This window comes from Cibotium barometz, chromosome 16 (genome assembly GCF_041138505.1).
Source record: "Cibotium barometz isolate CiBa-2024 chromosome 16, ASM4113850v1, whole genome shotgun sequence".
NCBI classification, from domain to species: Eukaryota; Viridiplantae; Streptophyta; class Polypodiopsida; order Cyatheales; family Cibotiaceae; genus Cibotium; species Cibotium barometz.
In genome coordinates, this window is record NC_141061.1 from 58,398,007 (window position 1) to 58,419,100 (window position 21,094).

At 43.0% G+C, this 21,094-nt stretch overlaps 1 protein-coding gene across 5 annotated transcripts in view; it reads right to left on the reverse strand.

Moving 5' to 3' along the window:
• LOC147630785 (uncharacterized) overlaps positions 1-12,434 on the reverse strand; it is a 34,780-nt gene extending 22,346 nt beyond the window's left edge. For 3 of the 5 annotated variants that reach the window (XM_086810773.1, XM_086810770.1, XM_086810769.1), the window contains exon 1: positions 12,282-12,434. In XM_086810773.1, coding sequence (XP_086666899.1) covers positions 12,282-12,342 — 61 coding nt within the window. In that variant the 5' untranslated portion in view covers positions 12,343-12,434. The remainder of the gene's footprint in view (positions 1-12,281) is intronic. The other 2 variants (XM_086810771.1, XM_086810772.1) reach the window with 2 other exon arrangements.
• Positions 12,435-21,094: the final 8,660 nt, after the last annotated feature.

Genomic DNA, 21,094 nt, shown 5'->3' on the forward strand with positions numbered 1-21,094 from the left:
TTTCTGATGAGTTGACCCCACTACAACTAAAGAATAGAGCGGGGGAACTGGCCAAAGTCAGAGAAGCAAGGAAACAAGGGAAGTGGGCGGTCTATAGAGGAGGAAAAGCTATCATCAAAGATTTTAAAGGTCCACCCTCCTTTTGAAGGACATGAACTTGATACTTATACATATCTAATCACATTAAGCACATGGTGATTTTACCATTGTAACATGTAACTCTCATGAGTCATGAGAGCTTTGAAGTTAGTTTCTTTTTGATCCCACATGCACTTTTCTTTAACCGATACCCCGAAGTGGATTGTAACCAAAGATGTATTCTGATCTGTCCTATAGGTCAGCTTTGGCCTCGACAGGACGTTAATATATCTTTCTTTCTTTCTTTCTTTCTCTCTCTACTCTCTCTCTACCTGCGTTTTTGCATCAGATGGTGCATTTTGCATCAGAAGGTTTTCCAAGAGTGTTTAGGGCTGAAAGAAGACTACCCAGAGCTTCCGCGCATTACAGACCCGTGTTAGCAGGATGGTGTCGTATGGACGGGAGCCAGACTGGTGCCACCCGTGTATGACTTGGACTGTGTTCTATCCATGGGATTGTCACGCCATGGAAGAGCCAGTATTTGTGCCGTGTCTTTCCTATGGGACTGTCACTCCATAGGGAGGCTCGTGCCTGGAGCTGTGTTTTACCTATGGGACTGTCACTCCATAGGAAGACCAAGATTTATGTTTTATGTCGTGCCATTTTTGTGTCGACAGATGTTTTGTACTTGTTTCATGAACAGGAGATATGTCCATGATACTATTTGCACATGCACTCATGTTTTGCATGTTTGAAACTGTTTTCGCATGACTTGTATTCTTGTGTTTGCCTGCTTGACGTGCCACTTACTGAGCGGGGACGCCTGCCAGTGTGAGTCGTGAAGTTTGCTCTGTCTTCTGACGAGTTTTGTTGCGTGTGAAGAGGTGGTAAGTGTATTGCACTTGTTGGTTTAATAGTTTTATTTCTAACCTTTAATGTTATAAGGTTGTAAGTTCACATTCATTTAAAAGTGGGCACCCATTATGGGCACCCACTTGTGGGCCAAGGTGGGGAGCCACCTACCCACACCACACCATGAAGCTGGCCGCCCCCATGCAAACGTGGGGAGCCGACCAGCTGTGATCGTTTAACTTCCCTCCAACATCTACAAAAAAAGCAACCACCCTTCTGCTCACACACACATGATCGTGCACCTCCATCTCCTCAGGCTACTCCTCCACCCATACAGGCGACTGTACCCCCTTTACAAGCAGCTGTGCTCTGCAACCAGGCGGCTTCTGTACCTTCAGTTGGCGGCTGTGTTTGTCCTCTTCAGGTTGCGCCATCTCCACCACCTCAGCAGACGGCGGCTCCCTCTGTCCAGCAGGCTGCGCTTGTTCACCAACAGGCTACCCTCTATGCTGCAGGTGACGCAGGCTGCAGCCAGGCGTTTCCTTTCCTCTCCAGCAGGCGGCTGCCTCCTCTGCATAGCGGCTGTTCCCTTTCTTCTCCAACAGGCGGCTGCCTCCTCTGCATAGCAGCTGCTGCTCCTACCATACAGGCGGCTGTACCTCCTCTGCTGGCGGTTGTGCCTCCTCCCCACGGGCAACTGCAGCCGGGTGTCTCTTGCCCATACAGGCGGCTGCGCCACCATATAAGCAGCTGCAGAGCAGGCGACATCTGCTCTTTCCAGGTGGCAGCGCCTCCCACAGAGCAGGCTGCTCTCCTCATCCTCCACAACGGGCGGCTACGCTTCCTTCTCCTCCACAGCAGGCGGCTGTGTCCTGCTCAGCAGTCGGCTATGCTCCTCTACAGGTTGTTACACCTCCTATCCATAGACGGCTACCGGTGGCTTTGCACCTCCTAGGTGGCTACACCTTCTACACAGGCAACTCCTCCTCCTCCTCGACACGCTACTGCACCCTGGTGTCCACCTCTAGTAGCTGCACACAGACACCTCGGGTATCTGTCTTCCATTTGCGAGCTACAAGTAAGTGAATTCAGATTTAAGTAAAGAACTTTGTTGTAAATCTAATAAAGCATTCTCTCTACCGCTAACACCCGTTCGGTGCCGGGTAGTCCAAGCTTTTGGAGAACCACGGTCCAAAGGTGCCGAGATCGGGAGAGCCAGGCGTTAGTACGGGAGCGCCTGTTTGTGCGTGGTCCTGGAACACCAGTGGGGTGCTCTCCGCGGATTCCAGTGAAGGCACAGGACCGTAGAGACTGGACCACTCAAGTCGTCCTCTCCTTCGAACATCTACTTCGAGCCTCTTGTTTGGTACTGTATTCATTTGTACATAGACATCATCTGGTTCATTGAACCCATGGAGCATTGTATTTGTTAAATACTCCCAATAATATATCATATATTGAGGGGGGGTCGGCCCATTCTGGCACCAGTGCTGGTGTCCATCTATTTCATTTCAATTTTCAGTTGTTATTAAGTTGTCCATTTCAAATTGTGATATTAAGTTGTGCTATTACGCGTGTGGGTGTCCAACGGAGTCTATTTCCACTTGACGGGATCGGTTTCAAGAGCTGTCATTGCTATGGTTGCAGTGAAGGGTTGGTTTTTACATCAAATGGATGTAAAGAATGCTTTCTTGCATGGTAATTTGCAAGAAGAAGTGTACATGATGCAGCCACCAGGTTATGAGAGTGATGCACATCCAGATTTTGTGTGCAGGTTACGCAAAGCCTTGTATGACTTGAAGCAGGCACCCAGAGCATGGTCAAACAAGATCGGGGAGTATCTTGTTACCATTGGATTTCAGATATCCAATGCAAATTTTTCACTATATGTGAAAAAGACAGACAGAGGGATCATACTATTAGTCATCTATGTGGATGACTTGATTATCACTGGCGATAGTGATGCAAACATACATGATGTCAGGATGCTTTTGAAGCAGAAGTTTGAGATAAAGTATTTGGATGAGCTGCGGTATTTCTTGGGCATAGAGGTGGTGAGATCACCTCATGGCATTTCGCTATTGCAGAGACAGTATAGCTTGGACATGTTGTCCAAGTATGGTATGACAGGATGTAAGCCTATTTCAGTGCCATTGGAGCAGAACACAAAGCTTTCCGCAGATACAGGTGAGCTTTTGGAGGACCCCACTACATACAGGCGTATAGTGGGTAGTTTGATCTGCATGACCATTACAAGGCCGAACTTAAGCTATGTTGTTGGACTTGTGAGTCAGTTTATGCAGGCCCCTAGGAAGCCACACTTGGATGCAGCTAGACAGATCCTCAGGTACATAAAGTCCACAGTTGATTATGGACTTTTCTATGAGGCTGGTACAAAGATACAGTTGCATGGGTACACATGCTGATTAGGCTGGTAGTATGGCAGACAGGAGATCTACCAGTGGTTTTATGTTCTCATTTGGGAGTGCTGCTGTGAGTTGGAGCAGCTAGAAGCAGCCACCAGTTGCCTTGTCGAGTACAGAGGCAGAGTACAGGCATACTGCTATGGCAACTTGTGAGGTAGCTTGGTTTCAGAAGCTACTTGGTGACATGGGAGAGCCCGTGGATAGGACAGTTGTCATATATTGTGACAACATGAGCAGCATACAGTTGGCCAATAACCCAGTATATCATGCTAGAACGAAGCACATTGAGGTGCATTATCACTTTGTGAGGAAGAAGGTTCTGGCAGGAGATGTAGATCTGGTATATGTCAGCACAGAGGATCAGGTGGCTAACATCTTCACGAAGGCATTGGACACAGAGAAGCTCCACAAATTTAGGAGCTTACTTGGAGTGCAATGTGTGGAGTTAAGCTCAAGGGGAAGTGTTGAGATATCGAGATTGATGACCCACTTGGGTGATAGCTTCCGCATCTACACCACTGGCATGGTTGGTGAGATTATAGGTGATATGCGGCCAGTGGGATGACAGGCTGTGTGACAACCATTTTGGATTACTAGAGACTGGCATAGTTATAGCGCCAGCTCATTTAGTCGGGTTCACATTATGGACCGAGCCTTGTATGTTGTAGTAGTTGAGTACTAACCCATATAGTGTGTACTCTTATCTTTATGTTATGTTGGTTGAGTAGAGAAGAAGAAGATAGAAGAAAATTCAGCTATCCATCTCTCTCTTGTGTGTGTGTGTGTTTGCTTGCTAGGGTTTGAAGCTCTCCCTCTCCCCCACATTCTCTTTATAGGATTCATCATCAAAATCAGGACCAACAAAATTACTTTCTTCAACAGTAGCAAGATTGGCTCTTTCTTTACTCCTCTTTTTTTTTTCTTTAAAATAACATTTGTGTGGTGGATGGTTGGTTTTATCACAATGCACACAAGGGTTATTAATAAAGCAATCCAACTCAAAGGTCTCTTGGCACAATTTCAAGATATTATTCTAAAGGATGATCTCCCACCGTAGCTCCCACCTAGTCACCCTGAGGATCGTCGCATTGAATTGATCCCCGGGACAAAACCGCCCAATAAGTTCCCCTATCGCCTTTCTAAGGCATTAAAGGGCGAACTGGAGTAGCAACTTTCCCAGTTACGTCAAGCTCGGATTTATCCGGCCCTCATTCTCACCCTTTGCACCTATCTTGTTTGTACAAAAGAAAGACAAGTTTGCACGATCATGCATAGACTACAAGAAGGCACTCAATAAGATCATAGAGAAAAACACCCCAAGATTGAGTATATCCTTGAGAAACTCAATGGTGCAAAGTTCTTTTCGAAGATAGATCTCAAGAGTCAAGAGTGGCTATCATTGGGTTCGAATCTTTACGGCTGACATTCCAAAAACAGCCTTTAGAACATGGCCACTACAAGTTTGTGGTGATGCCATTTGGACTCACTAGTGCACCGACGACGTTTGATGTCTCGGATTTTTGTGGAGCTCATAGAAAAGTGAGTAATCATCTTTTTAGATGATATACTCATCTTTTCAGCTACTATAGAGCAACATGAGCAGGATGTTGAAAAGATCTTGCAGCTATTGTGAGACAATGAGCTCTACATCAATGCAAAAAAGAGTGAATTTGGAGTAGAAGAAATTCACTATTTGGGATATGTCATCTATGCAGACGAGATTAGCCTCAACCCTGAAAAGGTAAGGACGATTCTCGAATGGTATGTTCCCAAAAATGCTCAGAAGATCCGCTCTTTTATATAGGTCTCTGTCAAGCATTCAGTTCCCACATAGACAAATTTTCCAACCTTGCAACAGCTCTCACAGATTTGCTCAAGAGCGTGAGGACATGCCAAGCGAAAATGTCTATTACTAGAAAAGCACTCGAGACATTCCATGCAATAAAGAAAGTTACCTCCAAGTCTCCGGTTCTTAAGTTGACTTCATGGGATGATCCTTTTGAGGTAATTACCGATGCCATTAATTTTGCCATACGATTTGTCCTCCAGCAAGAAGTACACCTAGTGGCTTATTATAGCCGAAAATTAAATGACGCAAAAAAGAATTATTATGTGTATGACAAAGAGTTATTGGGGGTGATGACCGCTCTTAAGTATTGAAAACCTTTCCTTTATAGGAGGGAGTTCACAGTTAAAATAGATCGTCAGGCACTTAAATGACTGCAAACCATGCCTAGTGCCCAATGGAGTGACAGACAAGCCATATGAAGTCAGATCTTCCAACAGTTTGGAGGTATGGTTGAATACATTCCTGGCAAGAATAACCCCGTTGCCGATGCTCTAAGTCGCAAAGGTACCATCCAAAATCTTCAAGAGTCCATTGTGCTCAAAATACAAGGAAAAGATTTCGACACTATGAAGGCACAGTATAAGGATTCTCTGGAATTCGAGACTCAGTATAGATTGGCCCTTCAGTCAAAACCGAGTCACTATACCATCCAAGATGGCTAGTTGTTTTACAAGAACCGGCTATGCATGCTAAGGGAAAAGCAACAGGCACTTCTTCATGATGCCCATGATTCTCTTGTCAGAGATCATCGAGGTATCAACACTACATTGGAGAAGCTAGAGCAATCATTTTATTGGCCTAAGATGAGAAGGAATGTCTATCAACATAGCCAAGCATGCTAGCTATGCCAGAAGGTGAAGATTCCTCGTACGAAACAGGCAAGGTTGCTTCAACCTTTGCCAATTTCCGCAAGCCCTTTCCAAGACACCAGTATGGACTTTATTGGACTCCTTCCCGTTGCACTTGGATCTCGGAACACATTGCATGACCATTGTGGACCGGTTCAGTAAGTTTTGCATGTTGATCCCATGCAAGCCAACGGCCACCACCGAAGACATCACTCGCCTGATCATTCGAAATTGGTACCCTATAGGTGGATTGCCAAGGACGATAACATCACATTGGATCCCAAGTTTAATTCAAACTTTTGGAGAGCATTATCCACAGCTTTGAAACCGAGTTACATCTGTCCAATGCTTTCCATCCGCAGACAGATGGCCAGATAGAACAGGAAGCATAAACCACGCAAGCCAACAAGTCACGACGAGATGTCAACTGTAAAGAAGGAGATTGGGTATATCTCCGAATCATGAAACAAAGATTGAAGAAGTAGGCAAACACTGTCCCAAGCTCTCCTTTCGCAGCTTCGGACCCTTTCCTATCATCAAAAAGATCAATTATGTCTTCATGAAGCTCAAGCTTCCAAACAGTTGGACTATACATAATGTTTTCCATGTTTCTTGGTTGAAGCCCCACATTGGCCCAACTTTGCAGGATATTGCAAATGAGCAGCACCCAAACATGGTAGATGAAGCCGAAGTCATTGAGCCCAAACAGATTCTCCTCCACAGATGGAAGCATGGATCCAATTGAAGACAAAGATAGTTCTACACCAAATTTAAAGACCCGCAATACCCATGAAGGCATATGGCTTGACGAAGAGTTCTTCCAAAGTATGCCCAACTCCTAGCGGACTATTTGGACGCCATGAACCTACCACCAAGCTAAGCAGGAGGGAATGTCACATGCACCCTGCACTAGAGTACTATGTGAGCCAAGCTAAGCAGGAGGGAATGTCACATGCACCCTACACTAGAGTACTATGTGACACAATGGCTCTACATCAATGCAACATTTGTATTGTAGGATTACCTTTTTAGAAACGTTTTGTTGTATGCTGTGGCCCCATTGTGAGCCCCAATCCAAGACATGTCACGCACGAGCTACATAGATCAATTTCCAAAGCAAGCATCTGCATGTGTCAGTCCTCTTAACCACTTAAAGAATTCATCAGATAAGTACATGTAGAGGTCAACCCTACCAGTAGGTTATGCATTAGCAAGCATAATAGGGGCATATATACATGTGGGTCAGCCTATGGGCCCTATGGGCCAGCCCATAAGGCACCCCATCATGGGGGTTGCCTTGCATATGGGTCTATACACCCTATTGTGGAGATGAGATGCACAATGAGGAAGTGGCTGGGCCTTTATATAGGGCTAAATCTGTCCCCTCGAAACTGTTGGCATGCTCGACCACCTATTATTGCTGCCCGACCTTATTATGGCACTCAACCGCTGCCCGTCTTGCCTAGTCATCTTTCTGATGTAACATGCGGAAGCTTCAGGGGAGATCGGTAACTTCAATGCTCAAAAAACAGCACACTTGTCGTGACGAAATTAACGCACAAAATTGAATGTAGATGTGCAGAAAAATAGAGAGAGAGAGAGAGAGGGAGAAGAGGACACAGTATTGGGTCCCGAATACCCTCTGTAGGGCCCCCACCACGAATGGTGTATTTGATTTTATTAGAATGATGTAAAATACTGAAATAAAAGACTGACTGAACCTTCTCGGCTGAGATGGATCTCTGCCCTTGACCTTCAATCCTTCACCCCTTCTGCGTTAGCTTGTTCTTGGCTGTCCTAGCCCTTGGTTCAGCTTCAGCACTTGGTGATTGATGAGATGAATGAACTGATTTTAAGCATGGGTATTTATACCCTCCAGGACAACTAGTCGGCTGGTTTATAGTGGTCGGCTGTCCCAAAAGTAACCAAAACGAGACAATTGCTCCATTCCTTTGACACTCATGTGTCCCAACCGGCTATGCCACATAGAGATTTCCGGCAGCTCGGTTCCATTTACATTAGCATGGTGACAAACACCAGCATGCATGAAGTAAAGAGTGTCCACCTTAGAGGCTTAGAGCCTCTGGCAACAACCAGTGAGCCCTTACTAATCTTCCACTTTCCACTACCAAATGTGGTAACATAACCAGCATCATCAAGCTGTCCAGTAGAAGACAGGTTCTTCTTGATCTCAGGCACATGCCTGACATCATGGAGCATAAGCTGTGAGCCATCTGAAAACACAAGCCTCACATCACCTCTGCCAAGAATCTGGCATGCATGGTTGTCACCCAAATAAACTACTCCATTGCTAGCAGTATACCTGACAAACAAGTCTCTGCAACCTGTGACATGAAAGGAGGCACCTGAATCAGTGATCCACGAGTGCATACCATGACCATCTCCTGCATGGAGTGAATGGGCATCAAGTGAAGACATGAATAGGACTTCATCCTCACTGTCACTTGCATGTGACACATTGACTTCTTCAATCTTGACTCCACTTTTGCCCTTTGGCTTTGCATCTTTGGCTTCATCTTTGTCTTTGTCTTTGCCTTTGCCCTTTTCCTTTTGATCATTCTTCCATTTGTAGCATTGCTTTTTGAAATGTCCCTTCTTGCCACAATAATGGCATTCCAAGTCCTTTTTGGAGCGGGACTTGCTCCTTCCCCGTTCTTGGCTTTTACCCCTTTGCTGGGATCTCCCACGTGCATTCATTGCATTGGACTTTCATTAGAGTTGTTCTTCCTGTTCATCTCCTCTTGAAGGAGAGCACCCTCCACATCTGCATATGACAGCATAGCATTTGAATTGCTAGTGGCTGTCCTGAATGTGTCCCAACTCTCTGGCAAAGTACATAAGAGAAAGGTGGCTTTGAACTCATCATCCATTGCCAACTTTTGATTGATGACCTGGCTGACAACACCATTAAACTCATTTAGATGGGCTGTCATAGACGCCCCTTCCTTCATTTGAAGACCTATGAGTGTCTTCAACCAATACACTTTGCTTGAGGCACTTTGCTGTGGGCATACAAGTCCTGCAATCTTTGCCATATTCCCCAAGCTGTCTTCTCTTCACGTATGCTGAAAAGTAAAGAGTCTGACACAGACAACATGATGGTGGATCTTGCCAGTTCATCCATATCTTCCCATTCTTCAGCAGTAAGAGAAGCGGGCATTACACCCCTTTCTTTGATGGGCTTGTGCTGCTTCTTCTGGAGCAACACATTATAGCACTGGGTTTGCCAAATGTCATAATTATGTGAGCCTTCAAGCTTCTTGATGTGAAGCAATGAAGAGCTCTCACCTGTGGTTGCCATAGCAATATGCAACCTTTGACACAGTCAATGCCTGACTCCCTGCAAGATGTGCAAACATTGCACCAAAAGCACACAAAGTGCTCACAGTTGTTCTCCCAAAGTTTATCTCGCACTATGGAAGCACGAATGCAACTCTCCTCCCACTGAATGTGATAAAATCACCAAAAATCTGGTTGCTGCAGATTTATGATAGCACCTTAGATGTGCTCTGTTCCCCTTCCAAAATACTGTACAACAGTACTAAGTGCTCACCAATGATGTACCAAATCTGTACCGGCAAGTACAGCAGCTGAAAATGAGCCTTTTCCTCACTCAAATCAATGTACAACCATGCCAAAACTTGTACAAAGTTGTACCAAATCTGTACCAGCAAGTACAATAGCAATAAATGCTCTCCTGGGTGTCCAAATGAGTGAAAATCAGACCTTGACAGTCCCCACCACTGCATACAACAATCCCGGACAGAAATTGAGTAAAAGCCCCTTGACTGCAAGTGGATTACTAAGGTTCAAGGCATAAAAGTCTTCTCTGCTGCTTTGCCAAGCTCAACAAGCACAAAATCTTGAAAAGCCCCTTGATTCAAGATCAATTTCTGATCATGAATGGTACATTAATGCACATGAAGGCATCCAGAGTCTTCACAATGCTTCCCCCAGGCCACATATACATCCAATACATAAAAGCCCCTTGATTTACTGGCACATTGAGTGCTTGACAGGCATCAACACATTGCCCAAAGCATCAAATGCCAGTGCCTGCATACAAATCAACCCAATTGGCACAAAAGCCCTTTGATTTGCACTCCAATTTCCTGCAATTTAGCCCCGAATGTGAGATTGCTCACATCATACAGCATGTATGAATGCCCAATGGCACAATTACATCAAAAGCCCCAAATGTTCACACCCAATTTCCTGCCAATTGACCCGGAATGTGACCAATGTACCCAATGTTGCCAATTGTGCTCAAATCTGAGCCATTAGGGCCTGTACCAGCTCAATTGATGATAATGGACATGCAAATTCCAAAATTGAAGCAAATACCTCTGAAAATTTCTGATTTCTGTTGCAGAAAAAGGGAGGGGGGGCGTCGTATTTGCTGACTCGTGTGCTGATGTTGCTGCTGCTGTGCAGGTACGGATGCTGCTGTGTTCGTGCAGGTGGGCGGTAGCTATATTCGTGCAGGTGGGCGGTAGCGGAGGAGCTCTGCAGCGATCACGCCATGGCAGACCTCAAGAACTGTACTGTGCGCACGCGCAAGTTCATGACCAATCGCCTCAGGCCAGCTAGACACGCTCTCGGCAGTCCCACTATGCGGATTGCAGATCCAGGCTCTAGCAAACTGCAAACGACTACACCTGTCTACGTTGACCTCTGTAACATCTTTTACTTGCTTTCAACACACCTCGCGACTCTACCCTGTACACACAGGACACCGAATTTTTTTTAATTTTTTTTTGACACTTATGCAGGGTGGCGAATAAGACCCACACACGGCAACACAAGTCCCTTTGCTTCTGCCCTGCTGATCGCCTATTGAGACCCTGCGCATCAATCTTCCAACACCTGGCAGATTTCCTGCGTTGACGGCAACCGATGCTGGGACTTCGTGGCAGCACAATAGGGACACACTACTCACCGCATCTGCCAACACTGACCTTATTGTGGCTGGTCAATTCATTGCTGCCTGGCATAGATGCTGCTCGCGATTTGCCCACACAGTACCTGATTTGTGGACAACACCTTGGCCACACAGCCAAGTAAAGAGCCTCTCAACAGGACACTGCTTTCCTGTACTCGCATACACACATGGAGTCCTGCACAACCCAAACCTACGCTCCACAGAGCACAACAGTAAGACCTGTACACGCACACCTGTAAGCGCGCACGCGCACACACGGACACAACCGCAGCTCTGATACCAGTTGAAGGAGCTAAAGAAGCTCAGCTGAAACAGTTAGGGTTTCATGTGGGAGACACACATGGAGAAGAGAGAGAGAGAGAGAGAGAGAGACATGTGGGGATAAGTCAACTCACAAAGTATGAGTGTGTGACTCCCCTATCACACATGTATATTTGCTCTAGTGCACATAGTGCACTTAGTGCACTTAGTACATTAAAAGTACTAAGTGTACTATGTACTATAAAACTTATGGGCTTGTACACACTATAAGGGTGGGCATAATGCCTTTACCCCAACATGACCAGTCGGCCACCTGTCCAAGAGCCCCAAGGCTGTCTATAGCCCTCCTATGGCCATCTCATGGCTGGTGGGTACAGCCAGGGCCTTCTTGGCCCTTATGGGGGTGGTCTTACACTTTCCCCATGGCCACGTGTCCTTGGGATAGCCCTATGGGCTGGCCCCTTTCTCACCGCGCCAGAGATGGTGATCCCACTTGGGCATTACAAACCACCTATATGGTTATCCCCCCCACCCCCCATGAGATAGCCTTCACCTCATAGAGCAGCCAGCTGGAGAAGAAGTGCATTTTTCTCCACCTCTTGATTATTTGTTCCCCACCCTGTACATGGAGGCGAGTTTGTATCTAGCCCTTAGTGGTTGTATCTAGCCCTTCATGGCTGTTTTTTATTAACTAAAAGAAAGATCTTTATATAAATTTTATTTTTATTTTTTTAAAAGAGAATAAGCATGAAATTAGCTGTAAACCACATGGGACCGTATCACCATTGAAATCTCAGCTACTGTCACCAAGTATGGGCATACAACTGCTAATCAATATCATAATAAACTGAAGAAAGATCTAAGGCATTGTGCACACTTCATCCTAAGCAACCAGAAAGAACACCTTCTACAGCATGAGTTTTTTTTTTTTTTAACACATGGGTGGGCTCATTCACGAGAAACATGAAGAGGCTGTGTGGTGGGGTCCAGTTGACGGGGCCTACTGTAGAATCGGAAACTCCAGCTCTTCTCAAGCCTACGCCTGAACGTCCTCGCCACCAACATTGCTGCCACAGCCGCCCCTACACCCGCAATGGGTTTTTGTATTTTTGTATCCGACTAATTAATGCTCAATAATTTCTTGAAAAATAAAAACAAAAGGTTTTTTCAAATTACACATTTTAGAGAGAAAAAAATTTGTTCACTGCCAATAAAATTTATTAAAACATCTTTTAAATCAGAATTTTATAATATATGTATATGTATATATATATATACATAAATATATACGTATATATATATAATGTATGTATGTATGACTTCTCAAGGGCCCTTGGCACTGTTTTTTTACAGATATAATGTTACTTTGAAATATATTACCTTACAAGAAATGGGTTTGTATGTAATAGCAAGTTTTTTGGAACACAAATGAATTTTTTTAAAAATAAGACTAATATGCCTTTCTTTGTTGTACAGTGTATACGGTCTTTTTGGCTGCCTAGCTCTTTTTATATACATATTTTATTTTCTTTTTTAAAGTTTCTCTTGAATAATGTATTTAAAGGTATAATTTACATTTGAAGGCTTTAAAATGTCTTTAAAGGTATACTTTACATAAATGTCAAAATTGAATTGTTAAATTTTGTCAAAAATTTTGAAATCTTTCATGTGGAATTTGTTGTAAATATGTTTTTCGTAAACATTGTTCATGTGTAAATTTTATTTTATTTTTTGCTAGGGAAGAATATCGGAATAACGTGCCATTACTTTCCACTATGGGAATGGGCAGATTCGAAGCATGTACTTCTCTTTTCAAGGGAGCAACTTTGCTACTTGGATAAATCTCGAGAAACTATCTAAATTTCCTCATTCTTATGCAATAATGTTATTTAATTCCATATACCCCAATTAATTGTGCTACTGTGAGAAAATGCCCTTCCTCTCGGAGGAATCAAACTCCTTCATTATAGCCTCACATACTAGCTTTGTAAGTTTTTCTGAAGAAAAAAAATCATTAGGACATCTACACTTCATTATATGTGTGCACATATATTGTATGCATGTGTGTGTGTGTGTGTGTGTGTGTGTGTGTGTGTGTGTGTGTGTGTGTGTGTGTGTGTGTTAGTATAATTAAATTGCTACACTTCATTATATGTGTACACATATATTGTATGCATGTGTGCGTGTGTGTTAGCATAATGAAATTGCTACACTTCATTATATGTGTGCACATATATTGTATACATGTGTGCGTGCGTGCGTGTGTGTGTTAGCATAATTAAATTGCTCGTGAGTGTGACAAAGTTCTTAGAATTTTTACTGTAAAAACATTCTATTCAAAAAAGGATCAGAGGAGAAGTTTACAAGTGTTCACACCTTCCATACAATTGAAAATCTCACTTGTAGCCTAAGAACATTTCACATTATGCATGGCCATGGGCCCCAATGATGTAGCAATTGCCCAACCATAAGGCTTCTGTGTATGAATAGAGATAGGCAATGGACACCTACTTAAGTTGGGTGGTCTCAGGTAAAGCCATTGGTGCATATATATAGTGAATCAATCATTTCTCAAGTGTAAAACTTTCTTCTTCTCTTATGCTCTTACCTACTTGCTTATAGTGCTTGGAGTGTGTTGAGTGTGCATGCTAGCTAGCTTGAGTGAGAGAGTGATTGTGAGCTAGAGTGGAGAGAAGAGTGGTTAAGTTAGAGTGGAGAGGAGAGTGGTTCAAGCTTTCTAGCTTAACTATTACCATGGGAAGGATTAACTTAGAGGATTGACAGTAGAGGAAGGGCTTAAACAAGAGGGATTAACACACTTCTTTGCCCTCTTTTGCCTCTCTTAATGGGACTTTAACGATCCAAGATAAGTGGTTTGGCCGCTATCCTATGATTCTTTGTTGCAAATGGGCAAGAAGGTTATTTGACATAAACTAATGATGTTATTGCCACATAAGGAAGAACTAGTCTTGGATGAGGGAAGGAAGAAGTTTGAGCTATCTTTGACTCAAAAAGCCTCTATTTTTCTCACTTTATCTTGTCCTTGGATGCAAATCCTTGGTCTATTATTAGGGAAATGTGTTACAGAGTCAGGTATTGAGTAGATTTGAGTGATTATGTGTGTGATTTGTGTGTTTATAAGTCGATTTGTATAATTAAATTAGGTTTTCTTATTAACATTAACCTTTTTATTGTTTTTTGTTTTTAATTTGATCTATTCTTTGTCTCATGAGAGTGATGGAATGAAGAGCAAGCTCTCCAGAGTGTGATTGAGGTAGGTGATTGTGTTTTTTGAGGGAGCTTGGTGGAGGGAGCTTTTGCACGCAACTCTTCTCTCTTAAAAATTTGGACATTCTCTCTCTAGTCCCTCCACCACTTCCTCCTCCCATCTCCTCCTACAACCTCCACCACCACCTCTCAAGCTAGCCCATTTTCTCCCATGTAGCCCAACTTATCTCCTCCCTTCTCTCTCTCTCTCTCTCTCTCTCTCTCTCACCCACCCTCTTCTCCCTCTCACTCTTTCTCCCTTATCCACCCTCCCTCTCACTCTCTCTCCTCCCCTATATCCCTCTCTCTCCCAACCTCTTCCCTCTCTCTCTCTCTCTCTCTCTCTCTCTCTCACACACACACACACCCTCTTCTCTCTCTCCTTCCTTACCCTCTCCCTCTCCCACCCTCCCTATGCATAATCTCTCCTTCCCTCTCTCTCCCCTCTCTCTCCCTATAGGTAATCTCTCCTTCCCTCTCTCTCTCCCAATCTCTTCCCTTTCTCTCTCCCTCTCCCTCTCCCTCTCTCTCTCCCACCCTCTTCCCTCTCTCCTTCCATGTCCTCTCCCATTCCCTCTCCCTCTCCCACCCTCCCTGTACATAATCTCTCCTTCCCTCTCTCTCACTCTTTCGCACCCTCCCTCCCACTCTCTCTCCCTCTCTCTCCCTCTCCCACCCTCTTTCTTCGCTCTCTCTCCTTCCTCTCCCTCTCCCACCCTCTTCCCTTACTCCTTCCTTGCCCTCTCCCTCTTCCACCCTCCCTATGCATAATCTATCATTCCTTTCCTTCTCCCTCTCACTCTCCCGTCCTCTTCCCTCTTTCTCTCCTTCATTTCCCTCTCCCTCTAACTCTCCCACCATCCTCTTTCACTCCCTCTTACTCTCCCATCCTCCCTCTCTCTTTATCCTTATCTTACTTTCTCTCTTATCTCTCTCTCTCTACTTACTCTGTCCCTCTCTCTTTCTCCTCGTCTTACTTTCTCTCTCTTATCTATCTCTACTTACTCTCTCCCACATGCCAATGCATGTATGAGCCATTACAATACATTGCATTGCATTACAATCCATGCCAATGCATGTATGAGCCATTACAATACATTGCATTGCATGGCATGGCATTGCATTTCATTATTACATGTGCATGTCATTGTATTTCATTGCATGGTACTACTTTATATTCCATAGTGTTGCATGTGATTTCATTTATTGCATCTTGAGGAGAATTGCACGTTTGCATGCATGCACATGTCATTATATGCGCTTGAGGAGGATTGCACATCATTGCATGCATGTGCATGTCATTGTGTGTCTTTGCATGTCATTACATACCTTTACATGTGGCTTTATGTCATTGCATGCGGCTTCACATCATTGCATGCCTTTACATGTCATTATATGCCATTGCATGTGACTTCATGTCATTGCATACCTTTGCATGTGATTTCATGTCATTACATGCCTTTGCATGTGACTTCATGTCATTGCTTACCTTTGCATGTGACTTTATGTTCTCTTGGAGAGATATTACATCATGTTCTCTTGGAGAGATATTACATCAACCTTACATACTATTTCATAAAAAACAATGAACAATGTAAAATTATAAAGGATAATAGACAATTGTGGGTAAAAGATAATTTTATTCCACAAAAGATATTACATCGGGATCACATATTGTTTCCTAAAAACAACAAACAATGTAAAATTGACAAGGCAAATTATAGTTAAAAGAAGATTTTATTCAAAAAAGGCTATTACATTAGCCTTACATATTGTTTATTAAAGACAACATGACACCTTTTCGTAACTTCGTAAGGGTTCCTACAACTAAGTACTTTTAAGGACTATAGCCTTAAATACTATTTCCTAAAGACAACATGACATAGCTACATAAGGTTTCCTACACCTAAGTGCTTTTATGGGCTACTCTATTCTTCAACTCTTCTTAGAGGGGCTCCTCCTTTTCTTCACCAATGTAGCCATAACTCCACCAAGTGCTGATGGTGGGCGGTTCTAATCTTCATGTTCCACATATACAAATCTCCAAAGTCAATGGGCTCATCTGCTAGAAGCTTGCCCCAAAGATTATGGGCCTCTATTGTAATTCTGAGATGTTCTTGCACATCTCCACCTATTAACTTCTTACACAAATCCTTGCAAACAGCTTAAAGGGTGTGCTTGAGGGTAGAGTTGGGGGCATTTGATGAAGACATGGTGAGTCAAATAAAGATAGAGAATGAGGGAGAATGTGAGGGTGAGAATGAGGGTAGGTGAGGTAGAGAATGATAATGAGAGAGAGATAGAGAGAAGGAAGGAAGGATAAATAGGGAGGGAGAGAATGATAGTGAGAGAGAGGGAGGCAATGATATATGGGAGGAGTGAGGGTTAGAGTAAGAGCCTTGTTTACAGTTATTAATGCTCTTCTTACACTTGCCATCTTAACCACCTAACCATCCTTGGTAGGTGACCTTGTTGTATATCCCACATTGAGTCGTGTATATCATTCTCTACAATTTCTTGCACCTCATCTTCAGTTTGCAAATACGTTTGCATTGTGCTGACCACCTTCTGTAGCTGTAGGAATAGAGGGTAAAAAGTTTAACCTCATACACCCTTGCATGCATGCTTCTTTGTGGATTACAAGAGGGCATTAGCGAGATATAAAACAGAAGCATCATATAAATTGATGGTGCCCTTGAAACTCTCTCCTGCCAAACAACCAACTTGTATGTTTTGTTTTAGCTAGATTGGTGGTTGGCATGTGTGACAAAGTGGTATCGTGTCCACATCCTAACAAGAGATTAAGTTAACTTATGAGAATTTGAAGTGTGAGCTCCAACCACAACCCATAACATGAACTTAAGAATTGAGAATCCAAAGTGCAAGCTTTGTGTTTTGAAAACCCAGAAAGTAATACTTACCCCTACATGGTGCTTCCTCCAATGGAGACATCTAGTATGCCACCAACTAAGCCAATAATCTATGGCTTGTAAGTTTACATCAGTGACTTTACCATTCATCCACCATGATCTAATGTGTCTGTACTTCAAAAGTGTCTCTTCTTCACTCAATGCACAATGCCACTAATGGCAAAGGCACTTGTCCTCTTCTTGAAAATTTTTTACTACATATTGAACTGTATGGATGTTCAAGCTTTGTTCCTAATGAAAAAGACACAACTACTCACGACCTTCCAATATATTCTCTGGTCCATTATTATAGACTGTCCTCTTTACTGCCCTCTTATTAGCTCCCACCTCATCGGAAAGCCATAAAAATCTAGTTCGGGAAAGCCCTTGTGCACCACAACATCATTGATCATCTCCCATAATAGAACTTGTGCCATTGTGTCTTCTTCTTTCATTTTTCAAGAAGCAATTGTCAGAAGCTCTCGCAAGTTGTATGCCATCATATAACATTTGTAATGAATTTTTAGAAATTTTATAAGACCATACTGTACCTTGGACATATACATGTGTAGCCATTGTTATCCATCCCTACACATGCCTAACGTGATAATTCTTAAACCATCTTCTCCTATTTAACACATATGGTACACTAAGTCTAAACCTGATGCCGGCCCTGTGGTTGACATTTTAAACATGTAACACCACTCCGACTCAAAGCTTGCCCATGAAAACAACTACCATGGAAGAACTGAAAAGCACATTGTGTCTTCAAATCTAGAATACGAAACTCTGCACCTTACACTGTATCGTTAATTGTAGAAGCACATATAATATCCACCTGAATCTATAAGAGAATTGTACAACTTAAACAATTTATGTAAAATTATGTTGAGAAGCACAATCAAGAAATTAAAAGCAATATGGAGTTAAAATTACCTTTGACATAATTAGGTGATGCTAATAGTGATAACTCCATGTTGCCAATATTTGATCCATCCCTTGTATGCTTTCTAACAATTGCATCTAATATAATTGCATCTAATACAAGTTTACCTTTGACATTGAATTAGGGGATGCATGTGTTTCAATAATAGTGACAACTATATGTTTATCTTTTTAACAATTGCATCCAATACAAGTTGTTTTGTGATATCCATTTGTATCTTCCTTGGACCACTTGTAGCAACCTCTAAAAGTACCTCTTGCATAAGTTCTCTTGTCTTTTGCAATACTTGCCTTAATGTGCCCCTTTTCACCTCATGCAAATGTTTCCCCTGATGTAACATCAATTTACACACTCAGGGCCTCGCCTCCTACGGATATCCGAACAAGAGACTAGCCCGGTGGTTCCTTCAAAACCCGAACCCGAAAAAACTTCCCTTGCTCGAAAGGCACGGGCGATTCCATTAGGAAAAGCATATCTAACAAGAGAATTGATCTAACGAGTCAAAGTCTAACCAAACCCGAAGGTCACATGGTCAGATCAAAGAAGAGACTTGCACTTAGTCCATAGAATCACCGCTTTTTTCCTCCTTTAGCGAGGCACAGCCCGCTGATTCCCTCCCACAGAACAAGGGTTTTCTAAGACTTAATCTAACTAACATAACTTAATCGTAACTATTTGTATCGCAAGAATCCCCCGATCCAGCCTACCGGCCCATGGGTTAGACAACTGCCCAACCACTGTATTGGTGGGATTTCTTTATAAAAATTTGGTTTTGTTTTGCTCAGGTATAGAGGAAAAGAGTTCCCAGGCCCCCTAGCCAAGCAAAATTCAAGGTAGTCATACCACTTACACACCCAATATGAAATTGCCATTTTAACATATTCGACGGTCTTTAAAACAATCTTTCAATGAAGTCATAGTATTACTAATCATAATCCTCCAAAATATTGAGTCCATTGTTTTACAAAATATATCATCCGGACTCTCTATTGAAGACCAGCTGGTCAACCAACGAGATCCAATATCAAAATTCGGTTCACAAAAGTCATTCTTTCGGTTCATCCGTATCTTCCTCGACGTACACATGGGTGCCCTAGAAACCGTGAGCCAGTGCATCACCTGGTCAAAACCCTCTAGAATCCTACTTAGGTGTCTTAGCACTTCACTCAGGGACTACTTCGTCGGTCCTCGTCCATCCTACCGAAAGCGCACCATTGCCACGAGCGACATCCCTCGACGACTCCCTGCCAGCTAGTCTCTCCTTAGTTAAACACATACCAAATGCTTCCTCTAGCATTCTGGCATAAAACAATCCTTTAAAAGAAAATAGAGGTTCTATGTAAGTAGATTTCCTGGTTCGAGATTGGTTCTACAAAACCCTTTTCCTTTAATCCAGATTTTCTTAATGAGAATCATTGATCTCTCATCAGTGTAATCTACCCATCATTTGACTGAATTTCCAACTAGATTCTTGGTAATTTTAATTAAGGAAAAACTATGCTAATTCAACGGTAGTCTATTCTTTGTGTCAAGAATTGGAATTGGTTCACAAGGTTTTTGCCTCATTCAGATTCGAGAGATGGGCAAGTAGTTTACTGGCTGCCCCTCTCACAATCGTGGTCTAACCAAAATTATTCGGTTTACTTCTAACTTTGATTCCTAAGGATTTTCTTCAGATAAAAAACTACTAAAATTCTGACCGTAAGGAAAATTCCAATTTTATGAATTTCATTCCTTCCTAACCATAATAGATTAAGAAATGGTTCTATATGAGAATATTGAGATTTTATAAAAATACTCTTCTTCCATTAATCTAATTTTGGTTAAAAATCAATTTGGTGATTTATCCACATAAAATATGTAAGAATATTCTTTCTATCAATTTAATTATCAACCCTAATTTTCTAGGTGTGCGAGACCCCCGTCCCCTCTGTTTTGCGATGCCCCATGTGAGGGTGCAGCGACGGAAGCAACGTCAACCTCTCGCGCGGGGCAAGGATCCACACTCACGGCCTCGTCCACAATATCCGAACAAGAGACTAGCCCGACGGTTTTGAACCCAGAAAAACTTCCCTCGCCTGGAAGGCACGGGCGATTCCGCTAGAAAAATCATTTAACGGAAGAATTGATCTCACGAGTCAAAGTCTTAACTAGCCAAACTGATCCGACCAAAGCCGAAAGTCACATGGTTAGATCAAGGAAGAGACTTGCACTTGGTCCATAGAATCACTGCTTTTTTCCTTCTTTAGTAGCGAGGCACAGCCCGTTGATACCCTCCCACAGAACAAGGGCCTTCCTAGGACTTATTCTAACTAACGTAACTTAATCGTAACTATTTGTAACGCAGGAATCCCCCGATCTAGCCTTAACCCCAACCGGCCCATGGGTTAGCCAACCGCCCAACCACTATATTGGTGGGATTCCTTTATAAAATTTTGGTTCTGTTTTGCCCGGGTATCGAGGAAAAGAGTTCCCATCCCCCTAGCTGGCGTTTCAAGCAAAATTCAAAGTAGTCATACCACTTACATACCCAATATGAAATTGCCATTTTAATAGATTCGGCGGTCTTTAAAACAATCTTTCAATGAAGTCATAGTATTACTGATCATAATCCTCCAAAAAATTGAGTCCATTGTTTTACAAAATATATCATCCGGACTCTTCGTTGAAGACCAGCTGGTCAACCAACGAGATC